At 45.7% G+C, this 26,835-nt stretch overlaps 1 protein-coding gene across 1 annotated transcript in view; it reads left to right on the top strand.

Annotated features, from left to right (window-relative positions):
• LANCL2 (LanC like glutathione S-transferase 2) overlaps positions 1-8,518 on the top strand; it is an 83,981-nt gene extending 75,463 nt beyond the window's left edge. The window contains exons 7-9 of the mRNA XM_069561165.1: positions 611-787; positions 3,505-3,577; positions 5,897-8,518. Coding sequence (XP_069417266.1) covers positions 611-787; positions 3,505-3,577; positions 5,897-6,012 — 366 coding nt within the window. The 3' untranslated portion in view covers positions 6,013-8,518. The remainder of the gene's footprint in view (positions 1-610; positions 788-3,504; positions 3,578-5,896) is intronic.
• Positions 8,519-26,835: the final 18,317 nt, after the last annotated feature.

Here is a 26,835-nt window from a genome sequence, read left to right as displayed (position 1 = left end):
GTGAAAGCGTCCTCCTGCCCTGCCGGGGTCATCTCTCCTGAGTGTGTTTGTCTCTGTCCCTGGAAACCACTGCGTCAAGGTGGTGCTTCCTCCGCCGAGGGGCTGAAGATGCTCTGTGCAGGTTTCTTTGCGACAGTTTATATGCCAGCTTGTCGGGTGCGTTGGGTATATGGCTGACCTAGGGTATGGAATGTTCTTGATGTGGATGGCAGGGCGTTATGGAATCTTCCAATGCCTTCTACACGAGTAGTAGTTTCAGAGCTGCAGCCTGTAAGTCCCAGGAAGTACAGAACAGTTTGTGTATGACAGACCATTGTACCAAAGAGATCTTGTCAGTTTCCTCATAATATTTTAACCTTTGAACTGCTTTTGAAACACTGCGCACTGGAAGGAGGGTGGGGGAGAGGAGTGTCTTGGGACTCCCCTAAGCCACCTGGAGGGGAGGGGACTGCAGACTGCCTGGTGCGGTGCTGCTGCCGCGGGGCTCAGTTCACCTCGGGTCACTTCAGGTGTCCTAAGGGCAGGACACTTTTTCAGCAGAAAGGGGAGGTGTTGTGCTGTTTGTTACCTAAGACACCAGTTTAGCACTGCTTTATTTTCCATTTCTCAGGTTTTTAAGGAGGAGAAGTACCTAAAGGACGCAGTGGAGTGCAGCGACGTGATTTGGCAGCGAGGTCTGCTGCGAAAGGGCTATGGGATCTGCCATGGGACCGCTGGGAATGGCTACGCCTTCCTTTCCCTCTACCGCATCACACAGGATAAAAAGTACCTCTACCGAGCTTGCAAGGTAAGAGCATGTCCATTCAGATAGCTTTTGAGCCCTCCAGAGCACACAAAGCCCAGAACAGCTCTCTGGTTTCAGACATGCTTTGCCCAGCTCTGCAGTTTCTTCTACGCAGCCGTGTCCCTGCTGGCCCTCTTCCTCAGGGGTCCTCTGTGCAGTGGGACTGGGGAGTGGAAATGCCCTCTGCAGTCCCACAACCTGTTAAGTGTGCCTTCCTGTGCCTTTATTAGCCTCATGACTTTGGGACGTACCTTCTTTAAGCCTCAACTGGAAAAATACTATCCGCCTCCTAAATTTGTTCCAAGAAAAATTAATTGTGATAATGGGCAGATCATCAGTAAGTGCCCTTGCTTAAAGTCCTCCAGTGGTTTCACACTGCTCCACGCACAGAACCCATGCCCCCACACTGGAGGGCCCGTGTGCCTCAGCCCTCGCATGCCTCCTCTTGCCTTGCCCTGTGCTCCACACTGCTGCTTCCCCCACCCGTGCTCTCCGTGGGGCACAGCAGGCCTGGGATTCCTCTGAAATCCACCTGGTGGAGGGGACCTCTGAGGTCTCGACCCCAAGTGATGGAGCTGCTGCTCACTGCGGGGAGCTCCGCTTGCTCTTGCTGTGCCACGCCCTCGACCATGAGCCGGCACAGCGCCTGGCCCCAAGTGGAGACTAATAAACAGGCATCCGGTGTTTGAAAATGAATGCACAAAGCAAGACTCGGTAAATGTTTGCTATACACGTCACAAAATAGTTACGAAGACACTGGAAAAAAAGATTGGAAGAAAACACACCAAAATGTACAAGACCATGGGTAGATGGGGGCGTTCAGAGTGGCTTATTTTTTATATTTATTACTATTCTGAAGGCTTTTCTTAAACCAGGTGGAATAGAGCCGTGGTACCCACACTCACAAAGGCCGTGCACACAGGGTCTTGTGAGGGCATCGAGGGCAGGTGCTGGCCCAGGAGTGTCATGTAAACTGAGGCCCAAAGGAGAGCTGGAAACTTTGCAGGGGTGGGGGATGGGAGCAGAACTGCCCGCAGAGGGAGCTGGAGGGGTGAGCACCCTGGGGCCATGACGTTCCGTTGGCTGGAGCAGAGACATGAGGGTCAGCTTCGGGTGACAGCAGTCACGGTGGCAGATGGGCAAGAAGTTGTGGGGACTGGGGAAGACTTCACAAGGAGGAATGCATAGTTAGTTTTCTAAAGATGTAGAGCTTTTCAGGTGGGCCGGGAAAGCATGGCATGAAGAGGGGGTGTCTCTCCCTTAGGAGAAGAGCTCCTGCAGAACCATGGAGGCAGGCACAGCACAGGGCAGTCTGACACCCCAAGTGCCCAGTGTTAGAGGGTGCGGGGTGAGGGATGAAGTCAGAAGGGCAGAGGCCAAAGAAAGCTAGTCCTTCCCCTAGTCAGTAGATCTCAACCTTGGTTACACTTTAGACTCACTGGGAGCTTGTGAGTACTTAAAAGCTCTCACACTTAAGAGGGCCTGGACCCCAGCCTAGATCCAGTGATGCAGGAGCCCAAGCCCTGTGGTCCCTGCACCTGTGGGTCTCCCCACCAGCCACGTGAGTCCTCATCTGTCAGGAGGAGCTTCATTAGTGTTTGTGATTCACGTTCAGTATTCTCTCTCAGAAGGATCACCATGGCTGCAGTGGGTGGTTGAGGCAGAGGTAAACCATCTGGGTTTCTCCAAATTGTTGTTTAATAATTAATGCAGGAAATGTTGCGGCTTCCCTGGTGGTCCATTGGCTAAGAAACTGCCTTCCAATTCAGGGGATGTGGGTTTGATCCCTGGTCAGGAAACTAAGATCCCATATCCCACATTCAGAGCAACTAAGCTGGCTTGCTGCAGCTACTGAGCCAGTGTGCTCTGGAGCCTGAGCACCTCAACTGTAGAGTTTGTGTACCTTAGTGCTGCAGCTGAGACCCAATGCAGCCAAGCAACTAAGTCACTTAATATTTTTTAAAAAGCAGAAATGTAGAGTTACAAACCAAGGATATTGGCTATGATACTAAAGAGAGATTTAGAAACACTTAGGATGTTGAGCCCACAGAATTTGGTAGATTTTTTTTTTTTTTTAATGTGGAGAAGACAGAAATGTATGAGTATCTCCCTGATGTCTGACTAAGAAAACCAGATAGATAGTGCATCAAAAGAGCTAGAAGTGTGTGAGGGTTTGGAGGGTAGAAAGCAGCATGAGTTTTATTGTCACAAAAATCCATTGAAGAAGTTTCAGAAGGAAGTGTCAGAGAGCTCAGAGGAGTTGCTGAGAAAGCTAAGGGATGAGTTTTCGAGAGGAATAGGGTGAGCAGTGGGAGGCCCAGGGGCTCAGTGGGGAAAGGAGGGGAGAGAGGGGCGAGCTGAATATTCAGCAACAGGGCTCAGCATGCGGGGGTTTTCATCTGCACAGAGTGCCTGCCAGGGTGGAGGGCAATGCCTGGAAGAGATAGAAGGTTGTGAACTGTGTGCTTTCTACTTCAGTCTTCCCAACAACCTTCCTAGGTAAATCCTCACTGACAGATAAGGAAACAGGCCTAGACAGGTGATAGGACTTGCCAGGTCTCACCTCCTTAGAAGAGGTGCTAAGTCCCTCCAGGCCCACACTGCTGGCCACTCTGTTGCCTGGGCACCTGGGCCTTTGATTCTTTGTGAATTCACTACAGTGTCTTGTGAGTTCCATTTCCACCAAGTGAAACCCCACTCTTAAATGTCTTTCTTCCTAGTTTGCAGAGTGGTGTCTAGATTATGGAGCACATGGCTGCCGAATTCCTGACAGACCCTATTCTCTCTTTGAAGGTAAGGGTGAAGGAAACTCCAGGCTCAAGTCTCTGAGTGCGTGCGTTTGGTCCTCCTGGCTCTGTGCGCCGCCACAGTTGATCTCACTTAGTGATCAGTGCAGAGCTGGCAGATACCAGGAGCAAAGTTACTCCTTGCTGAGAACTGTACTGAGTCTCTTTACCTTGCCTGTTTGTGCTCCTGTGAACTTCTTCCGTGTGTTTTTAGATCTTTCGTGACGTATATATGCATAGACTGTTTGCTGCGTAGTGATAGAAGAGATAATAAGTTTTTCCTCTGCATTTCACCTGTAATACCATGCATATTGTATTGATCTATTCACAGCAAACTTGGTTAGTTATTTAGATACATTTAATTATTTAAGTCATATAAAGAAGCATAAATAATTAATATTAGTAATTTAAAAGTATTAGTAAGTAAAACTATTAGTACTTGGAAAAATAGTAAGAAAGTCTGAAAAACAAGAGCAGTGAAAGAAACCAGAGAACACATTGAGAGTCTGCTGCAGGCAGAATGCATAGAATATAATTCAGGAAAACCAAACAGAAGGCCTGCAGAGACTAAGATATTCCGACATAAGTTGCAGAAACTAAGGGCAAAGGTTAAATGCGGTTGGGATAAATTGATGGCAACTTTTTAATTACTTTAGGGCTACATTTTGTAGTAATTCCAAAGTAAATTCCAGAAGGAATAAATGAATACTTATAAAAAAATCTAATAATAGATACTTATAAAAAAATCAAATAATAGATGGGTGTTGAGTTTTGTCAAGTACAAATCATGTGAGTTTTCTCTTCAGCCTCCTAGCACTGTGAATCACATTGGTTCATTTTCAAATGTTAAGCCAATCTTACATCTCTGGAATAAACCTTACTTGGCCATGGTATACAGTGCTTTTTATGTATTGCAGAATTGTATTTGCTACTCTTTTGTTGATGGTTTTTGCATCTATAGTCATAAGGAATATTTGCCTGTAGCTGTCCATTTTTATACTGTCACTGTCTGGTTTTGCTATCTGGGCAGTACTGGCCTACTAAATTGATATTTTGTGTTTTCTGTAATAGATTATATATTAATTGGTAGAAGAATTCTGGTTTAAATGTTTGGTAACATTCTTCCACAAAACCTTCCTAGCCTACAGATTTCTTTCTCAAGAGTCTTAAATTTATGAACTTAATTTAATAGTTTACCAGGCTGTAAATTATCTATTTCATATTCAGTGAGTTTTATTAGTTTGCATTTTTAAAATATTGCTCCATTTCACCTGTGGGGTCAAATTTATGTGCATAAAATTTTGGTAGTATCCCTTCATTATCATTTTGATATTTTGAATTGTCTGTAGTGATATGCCATGTTTTATTTCTGCTATTGATAATAGTTTAATCATATAATAGACAGGTGAGCAAAAATTAGAGCATTTGTCATTATCTTTTGCAAAAAAAGATCTCTTTTAGTATTCACAGATTTTATAATGAAAAAATGTTTCTCAGGATAAAAATTTTCATCACGTCATAAAAATGAGTTCTATCAGATATAACAGAATAACCTATATATGTTTGTGTGTGTTTATGTGTGTATAGAAATAACAGAATAATAGATATAACCTTAACCGTAAATGAAGTTCATTCAGGTTCATAAATTCAAGGTTATAAATGGCAAATTCAAAGCCCCAGTGAGTGAAAATCTTTGAATGTTCCCTGCCGAGAGGCTGGGAAGCTCTCAGATTCTTCTGGATCCTGTGCCTGACAAATGCCTGGCAAGAGACACCAATAACTTGGTTCTAGTCAGATGGTGTGTGGCTGTGTGGAGGCCACGAGGCTGGCAGGGCCCTCAACGCTTTGGACCCTTTCTGCAGGAGTTCCCTCCAACCAAGGGTTCCTTTGGGTAGGCTGCTGAGTTACTGCAGTGATTGGCGGTGGGGATTTTAACCAGGCAAATAAAGTTTGTTCTAACTAGTATTTTTAAAACCTAAGGAAAATATAAAATGCAGCTTTAGATTTGAAATAAAAACATAAAAACTCTGAGAGGAAGTTTACATGTTGGAATATCACAATAGCAATGCCCTTAACTTTTTTGTTAGCAGTTTTATGAAATCACCATAAAGTGTCAAGATGCAAGATTTAAAAATAAGATAGTGAAGAAAACCTGCTATGTGCTAATATAAGGATTTTCCATTTGTTATGTGAATTTATTTTTAAAGTCCTCACTAACTTTCCCCACATCCTTACAGCTCCAGTAAAGGCAGTGATTAAGGTCACTTGGCTTGGGACCCCACCACACACCATTGTTTTTCATGATGGATCATGTTTTTCGTTGCAGGCATGGCTGGCACTGTTCACTTCCTCTCTGACATTCTGGCCCCAGAGGCATCACGGTTTCCAGCATTTGAACTCAGCTCTTCCCAGAGGGATACAAAGGTTCAAAAAGACTACTAAGAGACCTGACTGGGCCAGAAGCCACCAGGTTGCTTAGTGCCTGACCCAGAGCCAACTGGGAATCCTGAAGGCGGGAGAAGAAGGAGAAGCAGACGTCTTCCTAGACCCCCTGTGTCCGAGTGTGGTGACAGCCGTCCCGTCAGCATTCTGTAACAGTGCCCCCTCGCTGGTGTGAAATACGACTTCCTCATGTCCAGCCCTCTGTCGTGTGTGCATGACTCCCGGCGTTTGCTGTCTGTAGGTGCAGGTTGTTCTAAACAGAAGCCCTTCTCTGTCCATGAGCCCGAGCTGGCTGTGCATGAGGGCACACGGCAGCCACTTCTCTGTACATACTATTTAAAATGAGGTGTTTTCTGTATTGACAAACAAGGAAATAGGCAGGTGGTGTCTCTTATGTAACAAAATTCTCCACAGTGATGTCCCAGTGGTAAAACTTTCCAGTGTTTTCTGCGTGTGCCTTTTCAGATGAGCGTGAGAGAAAGACCACTCCACAAATGAAAAAAATAAAACAGAGTTGCTGAAGTAGGGGGTGGAGAGCCTTTCCACCAGATAGTCAGCTGGGCACTCTCTGTGTGTTGTGATCTCAGCGTTTATAAGAAGCCAGAGGGGGTGCATTCCAGCATTGTCCCCTGCTGGGACTCCCATTCTCGGGCTTGGTGTGTGAAGTTCTAGACCCTCCTCAATCCGAGACAGCCTGTACCCTGAGGAGTGAACCCGTGACACCGGGAACATTCCGGGGAGCCTTTTCATGGCCACATTGTAAATCAAGTGGCAGCGGCTGAGGGCTGGCAACTCTTGGTTCAGTGTATGTTATTAGAACAGACTGCACCTCAGTTCTGTCAGCGTTAGAACTTAGTGCTGTAAGTTCAGTGGATACAATTCCAGATAGGCTATTCCTATGCCCCTCCACTTAAACTTTTGTCAAAATTTAGTAAGTTATCAAAGTACAGATTTGGGATGAACATGGTCCTTATTTTTGTCTATTATTCAGGTGATAGAAATCTCACATTTGATGAAATGTATTAAGCATAAAATACTAGTCTGCATATATGCAGATGGGAACAGTTCTGACCAAGAAAATGACACTGTCTGTCTGATGTTTTTTGTTTTAAAACTGGGCATTAACTTGGATTAGCATACCCTCATGGTATTTTTACCATGTAGATCTGTCTTTAGAAGAATTTTGTTGGCATGGTATGAGTAGTCTGAGACTTTCTACAGCCTTCTGCTTACGGGCTAAGCCCTGATCATAGAAGACAGGGTAGATCCATCTGGTCCTTGTCTACAAGGGGTTGTCAGATGTTTGTCAGCCCTGGTTTCCACTCCTTTCATAAACGAAGAAGAAGAATGTCCACGTGGAAGAGAGATTCCTTCGCACATGTGCAGTTCTTGGGATGCCAAGCCTTGTTTGTGGGGCTAACACCCTAACATGTGCCCTTTGGTTTCTAAACGATGCCTCATGCGTTTCTTCATTTCCTGACACTCTTTTCTGTGTCACGACTGTTTTTAAGTTAATTTGATGATTTCCATAGGTATAAACCCTCACGATTGTCTGTTCTAACCAGCTTCCTGGGTCTCCTCATGGGCTTCTCAGGCAGCCCAGTCTCCCAGGACCCACAGGTGGGCCCACAGTGGCTGGGTTGGGCTGTCATCAGAAAAGCTCCCTTGACGTCAGCCCACACGCGCCGTTCTCACCTCAGCCAGACCTCAGTGGCAGCCCTCCAGGCCTGGGCACGGAGTTGTATCCAGGCTGGCTCATTTCCCAGGGGAGGCCAGAGCAGCAGCTCGGGAATCACCCCGCTTGGCAAGAGGGAGCCGCTCGTGGAAACCCTGGTTCTGGCCATGTCTCCTGACCAGAAGCAGTGAGGGTGACCCTTATTACCTGGGCATCTTGCCTTGTGTGTTCAACTTGCTCCTGCCTAACACACTGAGGGCAGATAGAGCACTTGTGAGGTGAATGGAGGATATGTTGTCTACAGGGCTTGTTTAGAAGCCTGCTTACCTGCTACATGTGTTAACACAGAGCAGTCTGTGACTCCTGGTGGTGACACAGGCTCCAGTCCCCCGAAGAAAGAGAACACCCACAACTGAGGTAGTGGTTCTGATAGTGTGTGAATTTGGATTTCAGAGCATTTTAGTGATTTCTTAGATTTGTTCGTTTTCTCCAAAATGTGTCTAAGCTTTTAAAATAATGTGCATGCACAATTCCATTTTAAAATTTGAAACAGTTGATGTCCACAAAAAGTGTGTTGGGTACTCTAGTTCAGTACTTAGTAAAAACGGTTTTGTTGTGACACTTGTGGGTCTTCCTCTGTTCTCACCTCTCTCTGCCTTCAAGAGCGATGGTTGGGAGTCTTGGTCACCATTGTGAAGGTCGCCTTCCTCATAGAACATGTGGCGACTGCTTGTGTTGTGATGTCCTAGATAGCTCACTAGAATAATAGCTTTCTTTTTTGACTCCAAGGCCCTCCAGAACCTGGGTAATAAAAAGAGAATCCTGTCTTGAGCTTGCATGTGTAACAGGCCTTTTCATTCACAGTTGCCCTGAACAGTCAACAGCGTGTCGGGATCACGGCATGGCTAGGGGGGTTATGGCATGGCTGGGGGGGGGTTGGGGGGGGTGGTCACTGTATGCCTGGGGGTGGGCACTGTATTCATTACTATTTCCCAGTGAGGAAGCTGGTGGCCTGCCCATGGTCACAGCTGGAATAAGGGATAGTTCTTGCCCGTGGCCAAACCTGTGACTTGAACTCAGCACTTTCTCTCCTGTGTGCCCAATACAGAAGGTGAGAAAGTGAAGCCTGAGAGAAGCCCTGTCGTCTCTCCCCAGCTTCCTGGGCCCCTGGAACCATTCAGTGCAGTCTCAAACTGTTCTTAACTTTGTGAGGCAGTTTTACAGCTGTTATTTCATTTGCTTAATTCACAAAAGCAATACTCAGGTGTGAAGTCCAGGTTCCCTAAATGTTTTTATAGACTGTCTTTACTCCTTCCCAGTCTCTTTGCTGAAGCTTAAAAAGGGCCCTTCCAAGTCTGAATTTTCCCACATCACGTCTGGAGGAGAGCCAGGTGTCATTTCCGGCGTGACGATTCCTGTCACCCTTCTGTTGGACTGGCCGGTGGCCCTGGCAGGCTGTGCTGCATCGCTGTTTTTCCTGATCAGAGGAAGATTGCAGGCTCCTTCAAGGCCCCTGCTCCATGGAGATAGGTCTCTGGATAACGGGGGCTATAAAGATGTCCAGTCTGCATCCCAAGTGCCACTGCCACCCCCTTCCTTCTCCAGCTTGGAGGTGGGAGGTTCAGTTCCTCCCAGCGAATGTTTGGGTCACACGTGCCGCATGCCAGGCCTCGTGCTCCTTGCTGACAGTGAACTGCTAGCCCACCTCTTGCAGCTCACCATCTCTGTTGAGCATCTGCGGGAAGTGACCAGGCTGGAGCTCAGGCTCAGTTTTCGCCCTCCTTTGGCAGGACCTCGGACAGCTCCTCAGTGTGTGGGCGGGGCTTGTGACCTGAGTGCACTTCCTGGTCCCAGCAGGAGGGGACCACAGGTAAGCTGACCAGGTCAGTTTTGCAGTGTGATGCCTCTGGCGTGAGGTTAGGCTGGTCCTTGTCATCCATTACCCTGTGGAATGAAGTCAAGAGCACAGACTGTGGAATCTGGATGTGTGGAATCTGGGCCCTGCAACTTGCATGAATTTGGACAAGGAATTTCCTACTGAGCTTTTCTGTGTAACCAGGACAACCTTATTTGGTTAGTGGGAGAATTAGAATGAAACAACAAATGGAGGAAGCACCTAGCACATGACAGTGCTCTGTGATGGGGTAGGGGAAGGAGTGGGTGTGGTGCTTTTGTGTGGAGAAACGGGCTCACTCTCCTGAGTAAAAATGAAAATCCAGATCTGTCCAGCTCCCAAATCCCAAGCCTCTCCTCAGTCCCTTTCAGCCCGCTGTTTGTGTACACCCTGCAGGTGCCCGCTGCGCGATGGTCCTTCGAGAGGAAGAGTTGCCACAGGGGCAAGGAGGAGCCAAACCACAGTTTCAGGCTTACACCAAACCTAAAAGTTCAGAGAGGCTGTGTTTTCTGTTTCTCTGGCCTGTTCTTTGTTTAATGGCCCTGGAGATCTTCCTGCTTCTGTACCAGGTAGATTCTTGTGGCTATCATGGGGTCATCCAACAGACGGAGTCCTGATCGTGTGTTAATGGGGACCCTACAGCATTCCTTAAAGTATCGTTCATGAGAGAATAAAACATGTACCAAAGTGGCATAATCATAAATCGACCCATAATCATGTAAATAACCCCCACAGTCCCAAGAACTGAGGAGGCCTGCTTTTCGAACCATTTCCTCAGGGAAGCCATAGGGAAGTTATCAAGAACTTTATGCTTGACTGCAGGACTCTGAAAGGGCGGGTTGTGAACAGGGACAGACTTGCTCCCAGAGTCTCGCCAGTAACAAGGAGGACCACACTCCCTGCAGCTGAACAGAAAGTGCTGAGACCTTTTCTGCCTGAAGAATGTCATTGTTCTGATGCTTAAATCATAGATTGCTTAGAGAATTCTGCATTGGAAGCCACTTTCCTCTTGAAATTTCAAGGTATCATATGGACTTTTAGTTTGCAGTGTTACCTCTGAGAACCTCAAAGTCATAGTGATTCTTGTTTCTTTGTGTTCAATCTTGTGTTTTGATGTGATTACTTTGCAGGTTGTAGAATTTTTCTCTCTGTCATGATAATGAGCTTAGTCCTGGGTTCTTGGTAGGCCCTTCCAATCTAGAAACTCTGTTTCAAGTCTAAGAAATTTTTTTGAATACTTTCTTTTTTAAAAACATTATTATTGTTATTATTTTTTGCTTTTTCTCCTCTGCTTTTTGCTTTCTTAGAGATTGCAACTTTATTTTCAAAGCCTTCTGTTGTGTCTTTATTTCCAGGTGTTTTTCTTGTCCTTAGTATATCTATTGTGTATGTCTTCTTATTTCTTATTGCAGTATCTTATCTCTTTAAGGATGTTAATTTATTCAGCACATCGTCATAATGTGCTTATTCAGTGCCATACATTTTTCTAGGCACTTGGAATCCATCAATGATCAAAACAGTAAAAAAAAAATCTCATCTTGTGGAGTCTGGTATAGCAGAGAGACAATAAGTCTAGATAAGCAAATTTTCTCCTATGTTGTAAGATATTAAGTAATAATAGGATATAATAAAGCAAGAGACTGACATGGTGGAGAGAACACACATTACTGTTTTAAGCAGGATGGTCAGTGAGACTAGAGACGGTGACAGCCAAGACTTGAAGAAGTTCATGGAGTTGGCCAGACGAGTGTCTGGAAAGAGCATCAGACAGATAGTGTGCCCTGCTCAAGAGCAGAGACAGTACAGTGGGGAGGGAAGGCCATTCTAAAGACTCTTTTACTCTGGGTGAAGCACAGAGTCACTTGAGGGTTTGTGCAAAGGAAGGATGATACCTAATTTATGTGTTGACTCCTGAGAAAATGCCAGGAGGATGCACGGAAACCAGAAGGCTGGTCCAGGAGAGAAACGATGTGGCTAGGCAAGAGCGATGGGACTCTCAGTTCAGTTCAGTCCCTCAGTCGTGTCCAACTCTTTGCGACCCCATGGACCACAGCAGGCCAGACCTCCCTGTTTATCACCAACTTCTGGAATTTACTCAAACTTGTGTCCATCGAGTTGGTGATGCCATCCAACCATCTCATCCTCTGTCATCCCCTTCTGAGCCTCAGTCTTTCCCAGCATCAGGGTCTTTCGAAATAAGTCAGTTCTTCACATCAGGTGGCCAGAGTTTTGGAGTTTCAGCTTCAGCATCAGTCCTTCCAATGAATATTCAGGGCTGATTTCCTTTAGGATGCACTGGTTGTATCTCCTTACAGTCCAAGGGACTCTCAAGAGTCTTCTCCAACGTCTTAGTTCAAAAGCATCAATTCTTCGACACTCAGCTTTCTTTATAGTCCAACTCTCACATCCGTACATGACTACTGGAAAAACCATAGTCATGATGGACTAGACTAGATGGACTTTTGTTGGCAAAGTAACATCTCTGCTTTTTAGTATGCTGTCTAAGTTGGTCATAACCTTTCTCCCAAGGAGTAAGCGTCTTTTAATTTCATGGCTACAGTCACCATCTGCAGTGATTTGGGAGCCCAAGAAAATAAAGTCAGCGACAGTTTCCACTGTTTCCCCATCTATTTGCTATGAACTGATGGGACCGGATGCCATGATCTTCGTTTTCTGAATGTTGAGCTTTAAGCCAACTTTTTTACTCTCCTCTTTCACTTTCATCAAGAGGCTCTTCAGCTCTTCTTCACTTTCTGCCATAAAGGTGGTGTCATCTATATTTCTTAGGTTATTGATATTTCTCCCGGCAATCTTGATTCCAGCTTGTGCTTCTTCCAGCCCAGCGTTTCTCATGATGTAGTCTGCATATAAGTTAAATAAGCAGAGTGACAATATACAGCCTTGATGTACTCCTTTTCCTATTTGAAACCAGTCTGTTTTTCCAAGTCCAGTTCTAACTGTTGCCCTGTGACCTGCATACAGATTTCTCAAGAGGCAGGTCAGTTGGTCTGGTATTCCCATCTCTTTCAGAATTTTCCACAGTTTATTGTGATCCACACAGTCGACGGCTTTCTCATAGTCAATAAAGTAGAAATAGATGTTTTTCTGGAACTCTGTGGCTTTTTCCATGATCCAGCGGATGTTGGCAGTTTGATCTCTGGTTCTTCTGCCTTTTCTAAACCCAGCTTGAACATCTGGAAGTTCACAGTTCATGTATTGCTGAAGCCTGGCTTGGAGAATTTTGAGCATTACTTTACTAGCATGTGAGATGAGTGCAGTTGTGCGGTAGTTTGAGCATTCTTTGGCATTGCCTTTCTTTGGGATTGGAATGAAAACTGACCTTTTCCAGTCCTGTGGCCACTGCTGAGTTTTCCAAATTTGCTGGCATATTGAGTGCAGCACTTTCACAGCGTCACCTTTTAGGATTTGAAACAGCTCGATTGGAATTCCATCCCCTCCACTAGCTTTGTTCTCTAGATGTGTCCTAGAGCCAGTAGGATTCCTGACAGCCAGGTGCAGAGCATGGAAGAGCCAGCAGAATTGGAGTGCCCAAGCCTTGGAAAGGATGTTGCCTGTAGCTTAGATGTGGAAGAAGCTACTGGGGGGATCAGAGTCTGCTTAGGCCTGTGGAGTGTGAGGTAGCCTGACTGCTGGAGTTGGGAGGGAGATCTGAGAGGGAACTGTCACTTTGGAGTCATTTGCATATTTATTATTTACACCTAAGAGCTGGATGAGCTCACCCAGAAGGTGAGGATAAAGGGGACAGGGAAAGCAGAGCCTGCAGCTTTAAGAATCCAAAGGAGTTTGCTCCAGCAAAGGAGAGTAAGAAGAAGTCACTGGATAGGGGTCTGTGTTCCTGGAGCCATTGAGGAAAATCAGTGTGCAGCAGAGTGATTGGCTGTTTCAGATGATCCTGATACGTGAAAACCTCAGAATTGGCCATTGCATTCATCACCCCGAGGTCCTTAATGAATTGGGGAGCAGAACGGACAACACTAAAGGGGTTTTGTTGCAAAAGAGAGGGAAGAAATGGGGCCATAATTTTCAAGAGAAAGAGGATCAAGAAAACTTTTTTATTCAGAAAAATAACAGCATGTTTGTAAATCAGTCTGATGCAATGAGGGCTTCTTTTAAAAGTGATGCAGAACAGAAAGGGATATTTGTGGAGTGATGTCTTCAGGTAGGCAGAGGAGATTGGAGCTGGCATCATGCGGCTGCTCAGCCAGAGAGGAGCCTGTGGGTAACAGATGGGCGCAGAGTCAGAGGGTGGGTGGTGGCGGGGGGAGCTTGGAAGTCCTCTGGCTTCTTCACTTGTCTTGGTGAAGTGAGAGGTGAGGCAGCATCTGCTGAGTGAAGATGGAGGAAGATGAGGTGTGGGATGTGAGGAGAGGAGAGAAAGTGTGAATGTTGCCCAGAAGAGTGGGAAAGGGGAGGAGGGGCTCAGACTTCACTCGGCAGTTCCAGGAAGGGTTTGTTAGGACATGGATTGCTGGAGTTGTCTGATTTAGTAGGGCTGAGGTATGACCTGAGAATTCGTTTTCTGACAACTGCCAGGCTGAGCCTCCCTGGGGACCCCATTCTCCTCTTGGTTGCTTCAGAAGGACCAGTCTGGATGTGCTGCGATGAGTCAGCGGGAGGAGAAGAGCAGTTTTTCCAGCCATGTCCCACTTGCTTTTTAGTTTATCTGAATTACTTTTCCTGTTTGTTGGCTTTAGTTTTTATCTTTCATATTAGGAGGTCGGTCTACTAGTTTCATGCTGCAGAAGCTGATTGGAAATTCTGGTCCGAGTGGTGTTGAGTGGCCTGGATCATCCAGTTGGGGAAGCACTGGGATCAGTGGCTGGGATCCATCAGTCCCTGCTGAGCAGCCCCCCAGTGAGGAAGAATGGACAATGACCCTATCTGATGGTACTGCAACCATGACCTTGCTCTCCTATCCTCTGAGTCAAAGGTCAGAACTCCATGCAGAAAAGAAGGCTCCAGTTTGTTTCAGGAAGGGGAGGAGCCCACTGCTGGGCAGGTAGGGAGGCATCATGGTATCTGGGGGCCCCACCTCTTCCCTGCCCTCCAGATGCCCTGGTGCTGCTGAGATGCCCGCAGTGTGCAGGGTCTGGGCAGCTGCCAGAGGGCTCTGCCCTTCTTGACGTGGGCTGGGGGCTTCCTCAGGATGCGACTGTTTTCGCCCCCTTGACTTCATGCTCTTTGGGTATCAGCTGGGCACAAGCTGCTCGCTGACCCTGGGAGGGCCCAAATGCTCAGACCACAGCTCCTCTCCCCAGCTCCCCAGTGAGTTTGCAGGGCCCGGCATGGCCCAATGCTTTGGAGCTCACGAGAGTGTTCGGGACTATTCCTGAGCTATACTGAGCACTACCCCATGCCGTAATCACCATACCCGGAGCAGAACTGAAATGTCCCGTTAATGCACCAGCGCCTTTACCACCACGGGTAGGTGGAGGGTCTAGTGAGGGGTGGGTGCTGTTTGTGCCCAGACTGTTTGTGGAAGTTTCCTCACCTTGAATGGTCTTACTAACATTTTATTTTTGATTTTGTCCCATATAGAAAGCCATTTTATTTTTGTCAAATAGAAAAATATATAATGGAAAAATGTTAAGCGTTTGTAAAACACCATAGTTTCTCAGTTATTTTACCATCACAAATATTTGCCATCTCTGGAAGAACAGACCTCGAAGGTCACCGAGAGCGAGGTGGAAGGAGGGAAGGGGAGAGAGGGGCCGGGCCTGCTGACATCGCCCGTGCCGTGTCCGGGGAGAAGTGGGGAGACTTAAGTGGTCTCTCACACCAGCCTCACTGAGTTCCAGTCTGAGCTCTGCCACTTTCAATAAAGAATAAAGGGTTGTGGGGAGAATTAAATAATTCTAACACAGTGAAAATATTCAATAAAATTGTCACTTTTACTGTAAGTAGGTATTAAGTAACTGACATCAGATCATTTTCCAGGGAAAAAAGTTTGTGATAATGGACTGGCTGCTTCTGTGCCAGCACCACCTCACAGAGCAGTGGGCAGCCCGGCCACCAGGCACAGCAGCTTTTATCAATTCTTCCTGCTGTTGTGACAGCACGCCCCTATTTCTTCTAGGAACCACGAGGCCTTCCTTCTAGGAGATGCTTGCCCTCCCACTGTAGCATGCACACATCCACAGCATATTCTAGTAATATTGTTTTAATAACTTTAAATGGAGTATCATCTATAAAAGTACTGACTCACCATGTTGTATACCTGAAACTATACTTCAATAAAAAATAAATATAAATAAAAATAAAGTTGGCACATTTTTGAGTCATTAGTAGTGTTCCCAATAACCTGCTTGAGGGCTGCAGCAACAGGGTATTCTTCACAGTTTTATTCTAGGCTCTCATGCATCTACTGGCTTTAATTGCTTGAGTGCATTTCATTTCTAATGTATGAGGACATGCTGGGCTGGACTGTGTGAAGCACTTACAAGCAATGTCACGCTCATCTTTATGATGCCTTTGCAGAGGCTGCTCAGCCATGTTTTCATGCATGCTAACTCATTCAGTTGTGTCCAGTTCTTTGCAACCCTGTGGACGGTAGCCTCCCAGGCTCCTTCATCCATGGGATTCTCCAGGCAAGAATGGGAATGAGAGTTGCCGTGGAGTGGCATGTCATGCCCTCCTCCAGGGACTCTTTCTGACCCCGGGATCGAATCCACATCTCGTACATCTCCTGCATTGGCAGACAGGTTCTTTACCGTTAGCACCGCCTGGGAAGTCCAAACTATGTTTTACTACAAGGCAACTCAGGGTTGGATAAGCTGCTGAGGTGTGGACAAGAGACTCAATGAGACAATATGGGTGTTGCATCAGACATTTCAAAGTCAAGGATAAAAATGGAACTGATTTCCATTCTCACTAAGAGGTGAGGGTAGTGTAGGAATATAGGCCATTAGAATGGGTAGTAGAGTGACATCACATTTAAGGTTTAGTGGGCAGAGATAGCAAGGCTGTGGCCAGAAAATGTTCTCCAAATCAAAGCATTTATTCATGCACATGAACTGGATGGTTCTTATCTTATACTCTGTTCTTACAAGTGCGGTCCTCAGTGTTCCAGCCTATGATACACTTGAAGGAATAAGAGAATGTGAATATTACTACTTTGCCCCTTAATTAATCAGTCTCATCAATGATGGTTGCTATCTGGAGACAAGTGGACTTCATGTATCTCCTGATTTGAATACACACCATTACTTCTGAAGCTGACCTTCAAAAAAATTGAAGAAAAAAAAACAACAAAAAACCATGCGTCTGATTAAACTTCTCTGCCTATCAGTTTACAAGAAAGACACACATCACAGAGATAGTTGAATCACTGTGATGATGGCGATATGACCAGAAAATTCCAGACTATGGCTAAGCCTGCAAGAAAGACAACCTGGTTTCGTTTACAGCATTTAAAAAAAAAAAGCAAAGGGATTAAAAGAAATGGAGGGAAAACCTAGAGGTCCAAGAGATACAGAAATCAGTATTATGATATGACCTTATTTGGATACAAACATGATTTTAAAAAAAAAAACTGCAAGAAAATAAAAAGAAATATAAATACTGATAGTACCTTTAACAATATTAAAGAGCTATTATTAATTTTAATTGTGTGATAATGCTACATGTTGTAATACTCATGGATAAAATGTTTGAGATTTACTTCCAAATAATTCAAGGAAGGACCAGAAGGAATAGAGGTAGAGGAAATAAAATTGGCTGTTGAACTCAAGGCCAGTTGCTGATGCTCAGTGATGGCTACATATGAGTTCATTATCCTAATCCCTGTTCTTTTGTATATTTTGGAGTTTCCTGTAATTGGGGCCTAATTGAAACTGGAACCATGGGAGTACAGTGGTCTGGAAAGGACCGTTAGAACCATGACTGTCACATGCAGTAGTGACTGGGCAAGAAGCTGAAGAGAGAGCCCTATGTCTTGAAAAGAATAGGAGGAAAGGCAGTGTGCTCAGGGGGTGTGGAGTATCAGGGTTCGTGCCCTGTGGAATAAAAATTTGGATGTTCAACCACATTTAAGGCCATCAGTTCAGTTCAGTCACTCAGTCGTGTCCGATTCTTTGCGACCCCATGAACCAGAGCACGCCAGGCCTCCCTGTCTATCACCAACTCCCAAAGTCCACCCAAACCCATGTCCATTGAGTCGGTGATGCTATCCAACCATCTCATCCTCTATCATCCCCTTCTCCTCCTGCCCTCAATCTTTTCCAGCATCAGGGTCTTTTCCAATGAGTCAGCTCTTCACATCAAGTGGCCAAAGTATTGGAGTTTCAGCTTCAACATCAGTCCTTCCAATGAATACCCAGGACTGAACTTTAGGAAGGACTGGTTGGATCTCCTTGCCGTCCAAGGGACTCAATCTTCTCCAACACCACAGTTCAAAAGCATCAATTCTTCGGTGCTCAGCCTTCTTTATAGTCCAACTATCACATCCATACATGACCACTGGAAAAAGGTGGTTGAAAGCCCATACCATTTCCCAAACCACTATTTCAGTCTGATAATCCCTGGTTTAAATTGATTGCTTAAAACAAGCCTCCAAAGCATCATCAGAGTTCAGGACCAGAGTAAATAAACTGTGGTGTAAATAAATAATTTATTCATTGATTAAAGTGTATGGCCTTTCCTCAAGACCTGTGCAGTATTAGTCTTAGCTGTGTAACCAGATACCCCAAACATCAATTAAAATAACAGTAAACATGTCTGTTTTTATAGGACAGAAATTGAAGAATAACTCAGTCAGCATTTCTAGCTCAGAGCCTGTCAATGAGGTTATAGCTGAAGGGGGACTTCCAAGATGGGTACCCACTGGGCTAGCAAGCTGGCGTTGGCTACAGGAGTTCATCTCTGTCATTTCCTGGGGCCACCATACAAAGGTAAACTTCTGGGTAGCTTGAAACATTCATAGCCTCAGTACTTGGTGTTGGACATCTGGAATCAAGGTGTTGTCAGAGTCACGCTTTCAGGATCTGGGGGAGGATCTATCTGTTCCATGCCTTTCTCACAGCTTCTAGGATTGTCAAGCACACCTGGCCCTCTTCCTCGCTAATACATCACTCCGATCTCTGTCTACATCTTCACACACCTCCTCAACTGTGTGTGTGTTTCTGGGCTCTTTGTATTCTTCTGAGGACATCAGTCATACTGGATTATGGGCCCACCCTACCCAGTTATGGTCTCCTCTTAACTAAGACCCTATTTCTAAATAGGATCTCATCCTGAAGTTCCAAGAAGGAGATGAAGGAGGGGAACACTTCCAACCCAGTCCACTCGCCATATAGCTGCCCAAGAGTCCAGATGACACAGCAGCCGGATGCCTCAGAGCGAGGATCTAGGAGAGACCAAGGTCATCCTTTCATGGCCAGATATCTGTCGTACACCATCACTTCTATGGTATTGTATTCAGTGCGGAAGGACTTGCTGGGAGCACATATCTCAGGAGGTGGGGGTCACGAAGGCCATCCTGGAGGCTGGCTACATGCTCCACCTGAAAAAATACACTCAGCCCTATCCAAGACTCCCCAGATGCTCACCCCACATCAGTGCCTGGGCTATGGAAGCACAAAGCCCTTTTGTTTATCTGAAGAGTTTGTTGTGGCCCAATTGTGTCCTCTATCAAAACTCTTAGTGAAAGACTTCACAGCTCTACACTTGCCTTCATCTGTATCATATTTTCCTGACAGTCCCCTGAGTTTTATCTTTGGCTGAAAGCCATTTCTTCATTTTAGCATCATTTGCCACCTGAGGGTCTGAGAATTTTCAGAACCAGCAACTCTGACTCATCTGTGTTTAAGAGCCTCTCCGAGCATCTCTTCAGTCATGCGTTTCACTGTAAAGAGCGGGAAGCAGCCAGATAGCATCTTGAGCATTCTGCCTGGAAATGTAAGTCACTCAGTTCAGGAAGCACATATTCTACTTTCTTGGAAGAAGTATCATGCACGACAGGACTGTTTTTAAAACATTTGCCATATCTGCTTTAGCGCTCTCTTTCTCTTTCTCCTCCACCCCCACCTCTTGCATCATTAGAAAGTTGTCAGCATTATGACCCTTTACTCGTACTTCCTCACGCATCTTCTAAAAATAATAATGTGCCGCATAATCACAATACTAGTGTCACTCCTGAGAAAACTACAATGATTCTGTAATGTTACGCTGCATCCAGGCCACGGCTTGTGCCCCTCCCAACTCAGCAGTGCTTTAAGTCTGTGTTGTTGTTTTCAATTGAGATCCATCTAGGTTTGTGCTTTGTATTTTGTTAATCTTTTCATAACCTTGGACAGCCCCCACCTCACCTGCTTTCTCTGTTCTTTTAATGACGCTGACTTTCTGAAGACTCCAGGACTTCTGTCCTACAAATCTCCCCCTTGAGTCTGTCTCTTTCTCATGGAAACTTGTTCTGCCATCTCCCACTTCCTGCAACTTGAAGGTTAGGTTTCAATTCTGGAGATACATTGTCCAGCATGGTAACCACTAGCTACAGATGATTATTTGAATGTAAATTAGTTTAATGAAGATTAACTTAAATTTTTATATCCACTTTCTGCATCTCTCTAGCCTCATTTCAAATGGCTTAGACAGTAAAGAATCCACCCGCATAACTGCACTCATTTCACATGGTAGCAAAGTAACACTCGAAATCCTTCAAGCTAGGCTTCAACAGTATGTGAACCGGAACTTCCAGATGTTCAAGCTGGTTTTAGAAAAGGCAGAGGAACCAGAGATCAAATTACCAACGTCTGCCGGATCATAGAAACTGCAAGGGGATTCCAGAAAAACATCTACTTCTGCTTTAATGACTATGCTAAAGTCTTTGATTGATCACAACAAACTGTGGGAAATTCTTAAAGAGATGGGAATACCAGACCACCTTACCTTCCTCCTGAGAAACCTGCATGCAGATCAAGAACCGACAGTTAATACTAGACATGGAACAATGGACTGGTTCAAAATTGGGAAAGAAGTACGTCAAGGCTGTATTTTGTAACCCTGCTTATTTAACTTCCATGCAGAGTATGGAAATGTGAGATGCCAGGCTGGGTGAAGCTCAAGCTGGAATCAAGATTTTTGGCAGAAATATCAATAACCATATCAATATGCAGATGACAGCACCCTAATGGCAGAAAGCAAAGAGAAACTATAGAGCCTCTTGATGAAGTTGAAAGAGGAGAGTGAAAAAGCTGGCTTAAAACTCAACATTCAAAAAACAAAGATCATGGCATCCAGCCCCATCACTTCATGGCAAATAGATAGGGAAACAACGGAAACAATGACAGACTTAACTTACTTGAGCTCCAAAATAACTGCAGATGGTGACTGTAGCCATGAAATTAAAAGACGCTTGCTCCTAGGAAGAAGTTATGACAAACCTAGACAGCATGTTAAAAAGCAGAGACATTAATTTGCTAAACAAAAGGTCCATATAGTCAAAGCTATTGTTCTTCCAGCAATCATGTATGGATGTGAGAGTTGAACCATAAAAAAGGCCGAGTGCCAAAGAATTGATGCTTTCAAACTGTAATGATGGATAAGACTCTTGAGAGTCCCTTGGACTGCAAGGAGATCAAACCAATCAATCCTATAAAGGAAATTAACCCTGAATATTCTGAAGCTCCAATACTTTGGTCACCTGATGCAAAGAGCCGAATCATTGGAAAAGATCCTGATGCTGGGAAAGCTTGAGGGCAGGAGGAGAAGGGGATGACAGAGGATGAGATAGTGGGATGGCATCATTGACTCAATGGACATGAGTTTGAGCAAACTCTGGGAGATAGTGAAGGACAGGGAAGCCTGGTGTGCTGCAGGCAGTGGGGTCACAAGAAGTCAGACACAACTGAGGGACTGAACAACCCACAACAGTACTCTTGCCTGGGAAATTCCATGGGAAGGGAAGCTTGGCAGCCTGCAGTCCATCGGGTCACAGGGAGTCAGACACGACCTAGTGACTAACAAACGCTTCCACTAGTGTACTGGTAAAAAGTGAAAGTTGCTCAGTTGTGTCTGACCTATACAGTCCATGGAATTCTCCAAGCCAGAATACTGGAGTGAGTAGCCTTCCCCTTCTCTAAGGGGTCTTCCCAACCCAGGGATTGAACCCAGGTCTCTCACATTGCAGGTGGATTCTTTACCAGCTGAGCCACCAGGGAAGCCCAAGAATACTGGAGTAGGTAGCCTATCCCTTCTCCAGCGGGTCTTCCCAACCCAGGAATGGAACCAGGGTCTCCTGAATTGCAGGCGGATTCTTTACCAACTGAGCTATCAGGGCAGTGTACTGGACAGTGACAGTATTTCCATCATCATAAAAACTTTTGTCAAATAACACTGCTCCAGATGCTATTATATGAGCTGGACATTTTAGGCAAGACTATTTCTTAGGTGGTATTTCATACTCCATACTGCATCACCTGCAGAGGCCTGCCTGGGAGTCCCGGGGTGCCCTGAGGGACTTGTAAATTGCACATGTAACTAGGAATATATTTCCTCCATGTCATTCTCTGGTTGTCAGCTAGGATCCCACACTCTGTGATGGCAAGATTTCTAGAGAAACAAAAATAAAATCAAAGAGTTTTAGATCTGAGAGGAAACTTCAATATTATTTTATAAGCAACTCAGAAAACTGAAGCCCACAGAGGCTCAAGACTTGCCTAAGGTCACTGATACTAGCTGGAAGTAGATAATGACCTTCAGCAAGCATCTTCTTGCTGCTAGCCCCTTAATTGAAAACACCCTGTGATAACTGAGATCAACTGGTACGAACACTGCTAAAATAATTAGAAAACAGCTTTTATTGAGTACTTATCAGGATTAGATACTATTTAGTCTTAAAAAAAAATTACTTTAGAGACTTCCCTGGTGGTCCAGGGGCTAAGGCTCTGCACTTCCAATGTCAGGGGCCTAGGTTTGATCCCTCATCAGGGAACTGGATCCTACATGCTGCAACGAAGATCGAAGATCCCAAGTGCCATAACTAAGACCAGACACAGCCAAACAAATAATAAATACATATTTAAAAAAAATTATTTCACATGCTTCTTACAACCACCCCACAAGGAAGGCTACTTAGAGAAAATTTCTGATTAACAGGAATTAATTTTTTCAGGCAATAAGAAATCTAGAAATGGTTCAGCTCTAGGAAAGCTGGTCTCTCTCTGATCATTGTGGCCTTTCCAGCATGGTTGCAAGGTCAGTGCTGCAGCTCCAGCTATCACATGAGTGATAAAAGCAGGCTGAGCCTGCATATGGTGGTGCCGGCCATCAGAGCCTCATTTACGGCAGAAGCAAAATCCTTCCCAGAGGCCCAGAGTGGACTTCCATAGTACTTATCAGGGGCTAAGACTGCACCCATGTTGCAAAAAGACTGGGAAAATGAGTGTGATGCTTGGCGCTTCGGGCTTCTATAGACGAGGCAGGGAAGGGAATGGGGCTTGGATTAAACCAGGCAACAATGGAGGTGTCCCTGTCCTCAAGGTTCAGTTGATGAAGCCAGTGTGCTCAGAGTGAGTAAGCGGCAGAGATGCTTAGACTCCAGAGCCCATGGTGAGTATGGCGTGCTCACTGAAGAATGCGATGAGGACTCTGATGTTGCCAGGTATGAGCTGTTCAGACACTTCAGAGGTAGGATGTGTGCGTCCTCAAAGAATAGGAGTGAGGCTGCCCCAGTGTGTCACAACCTGAATGAAAAACTGAAGAAAGACTTCCAGGAGAATGCCACAGGTGTTTGGGTTGGGCAGCTTAGAGAGCTTTTACTTACTCCACCTGTAATATATATTTAAAGCTACATCTGAAGTATCTACATACTTAATGCTATATATATTCAGTGCTTTGTTTACATATATCATAAATATATTTATTTAATATTTGCTGTATTTCATTTTTCTTCCCAACCTTCTCTTTCCCATGGGAGCTTAGTCTTGCCAGCCTGGTCTTGTCAATCACACACTATTCAAGGTGTTTCTTATGGTTGCTGAGAGATTCGTGTAATAAATCATACAAATTAAAGAAAAATGGGGCTTCCAGCTCCTCCTCAAGTTGGCAGCTACACACGGACCCATGATCATAGGCAGTGCTGGCAAAGGCCGGCGGGACAGTGAATACAATCTTGCTAACGGTAATATGTACCAAAAGCCCTAAACATGCTCTGACCCAGCAGTTTAAGATTTTATTCTGAGGAAATAAATGTGGATGAACATTAAAAATGGTCACAAGCAGGCTCAGCATAGCATTGTTCATAGTAGGGAAAAGTTAGCAAGAGCTTTTGCAAAAAAAGAAAGTTGGAGAAATGTATTAATATTATAAAGTTAAAAGTGAAGCAAAACATGTATGTAGGAAAATTACAAAGAAAAGTGTAGGTATTGGTAAGCGGTGCAATGGGCCAGATTCTCAGGGGACTCAGTCCTGTTTCCTAAGTGGGAATGTGTGTTCACGTCAGTATAGTTGGTATACATTATCCAGTTGTTCCAGCAAACCCAGCGGCACCACAACAGAGCCTGAGTTTTCACGGCAGCCATCGTCCTGGGGGTTTGCTGGAAATCTCGGCCACACAGTCACACAGGACCAGGCTTCCCTAGTCGGGAGTACTTTCCTGAACTCTGGGCGGGAGAGTTGGCACCGGAGCGAGAGCATCGAGGCCGCGGGTGTTCAGGGCGCCCAGGCCCTGCCCAACCCGACCCTATCAACTCCTGAGCATCTCTCCGGCATCCACCACACGCCTTATGCAAAAGCCACACTCATGATTCTGAGTCTGCAGAATATTTTGTTTAACAATGAAAAATAAAATGGAACAACCCCCCAAATTTGATCCGAGTGCGTGGGTTAAATCGACTGCTGAGCGGCGGTGTGGCGGGAAGCTACCGAATCCTTGCAGGGAAGAAGAAGCAGGCGGAGGTTTGAATGTCAGAAAAAGTGCTAGAGAAAAGCTGGTGACAAAAGATGGCTCGCTGTGTGTCGTCAGAGCCAGGAACCTGGAAAGCGACGGAAAGACGCACCTGCAGACCTAGGATGCTTCGGTCGCAGGATTTCTAGTTTCTCTTGGCCTTGTGCATTTTCTGCAGTGAGCTTGGATTACTTTTGCAATTAGATTAAAAATATAGTTTTGAGTAAAAAAATATCAGCAGGGACTTTGCCAAGAAGGGCTAAGCAGGGTCTTCTCCTGGAGCCTCCCCGAGGGCCGTTCCAGCCTCTTCACGCGGGTGCAGTGCTCCCTCGGGGCTCGGGGCTGGGTCCTGGGAAAAGTGGGGTCCGAGGGGGCGGAGCGGGGCCGGGGTCTCCAGTCCCCGCTCCGGCGGTCCATCTGGGCTCAGAAGGCGCGGCCCCGGATCCCGGGCTCAGCATGGGGCTAGCGCCTGAGTCGCTGGTGTCCAATCCTCACCACAACGCTGGGCGCCTCCGAAACCCCACTTTCCAGACACAGAACCAGGGACACCGGGACGTCCCGTGACCCCAGTGGTCTAGACGACTCCGGGATAGAGCCTTCGGGACGGCCATCCCTGTGTGTGTACGGCTCCCTCTGTGCCCGCCAGGTCCTGAGGAGACAGGAGCTCCCTGCCTTCCAGACTCTGACTCTGTCACCCGACCGCCCCCTCACCCCTCCCACTTCTGCGCCTGCATTCTAGGTCCGGGTCCTAGATTCGGCTGAGACAAGTCCTAGCCCTCGGTGCCTACATCCTGATCACATTTGAGAGAAGAAACTCATTCAAGGGCATGCTTAGCAGGTTCGAAGGTATGAGCACTCTGACCAGAGAACAGGAATTTTGTAGAGTTCCTCCTGATAATGACAGGCATGAAAAAGATAATGCTGCCTGTTCTCTCTTCCCTGGCTTGAGAGCAACTCACTGCACCCAGGATTTCAGTTTCCTTGCAGAACTTGGTGAGAACAAAGGAGTGACAGCTGGTAACCGGGGGACATTTGGGGAAGAAGACCCCAGGGCTAGTCCTAGCACCATCTACCAGAGCTGAACACCTGATCTTGGGCACAATTTCCAGGTCCCGCTAGACCTGCAGTCTCTCCCCATGGGTGTTTGTTAGCAGAGCCGCTGGGGCTGAGCGGCAATGGGGGCAGCATCCCTCATGCTAGGAGCTCAGGAAAAACTCTCGCCGGTGCTTCTCAAGACCCTTCACTTATAATCCTAACACTCTCGAGTTTTGTTACAGATTCTACAATATCAGATGTTTTAGAGAATAGGTTGGTTCCCTAGAAGCTGTAGACTGTCACCTGAGGTTGAACTTTATCTTTAACCTTTTCATAATTAATTCCCTTTTAACCTCACTGGATTTTGTTGCAAGTGACCCGCCAGAACACAGGAGGGGAGTATTTTCTTACTAACTCACTCCACATTGCCCCACTGGATGTGGAGTTACTGTGCACTTGGGAAGCAGCTGTTCACTGTGCTAGTGAATATAAAATCCAGATTGGATTTGGAAGACAGTATGGAAAATAATGTAACATTTCTTATTAATCTATATTATGACATGTTGAAATAATATTTTGATACATTGGATGAGATTAAAATAAATTTTACCTTTTTAATGTAATTAATGAAAATTTAGTATATTAGCTGATATGTTTTTAATGGACAGTCCTGGTCTAGAACATACATCTAAAAGCATTTCTCCTTGTAAACTTTAAGGCAAGATGGAAAATTTCTTTCTCCTTAAAAACATGAGGGATCATTTATGCCCAAGCACTTTTCAAAGGTACATACTTGGTATCCACCTCCAATTCCTGTACAAAGAGCAACAGGTCTGTGGTAAGTAAGACTTTGGGCTTCAGGACCTCAAGGCTGTTTGTGGTTTCAAGTCCAGAGAGGAAGAAAATGCAGCGCTCCCATGCACCCCGTTCCAGCTGAAAGGGTGGCTCTCCTCTACCCTCACTATACTATTGCTGATCACAAGATCAGGAGCCTTTCCTCACAGAAGGAAAGCCAGTCCTTTGTGGCTGGAGTCAGAACTCTAATCTCCTAGTGGGGAGATCCAACAGGACCCAGCTTTAACGGAGGGGGGTTGTTTTGATAATCATACCCACTCCCATCATACCATTTTGAGAAAGGCTTTGAGCAGGATCTGCCACAGACACTTTGGCACAACCAGTGAGGCAGGGGCATTATAATAAAGAACTGGGGCCGGGGTCAGGGAATGGCAAAAGATACACCCCAGTAATATGATGGACAAAATACTGCTTATCATTCACGGCCGGATCTGGGGCACTCACAGATCTCATTCGACATAT

Source organism: Ovis canadensis, chromosome 19 (assembly GCF_042477335.2).
Source record: "Ovis canadensis isolate MfBH-ARS-UI-01 breed Bighorn chromosome 19, ARS-UI_OviCan_v2, whole genome shotgun sequence".
NCBI classification, from domain to species: Eukaryota; Metazoa; Chordata; class Mammalia; order Artiodactyla; family Bovidae; genus Ovis; species Ovis canadensis.
The sequence above is the reverse complement of the archived record's forward strand: the minus strand, read 5'-3'. Positions and strand labels throughout refer to the sequence as shown.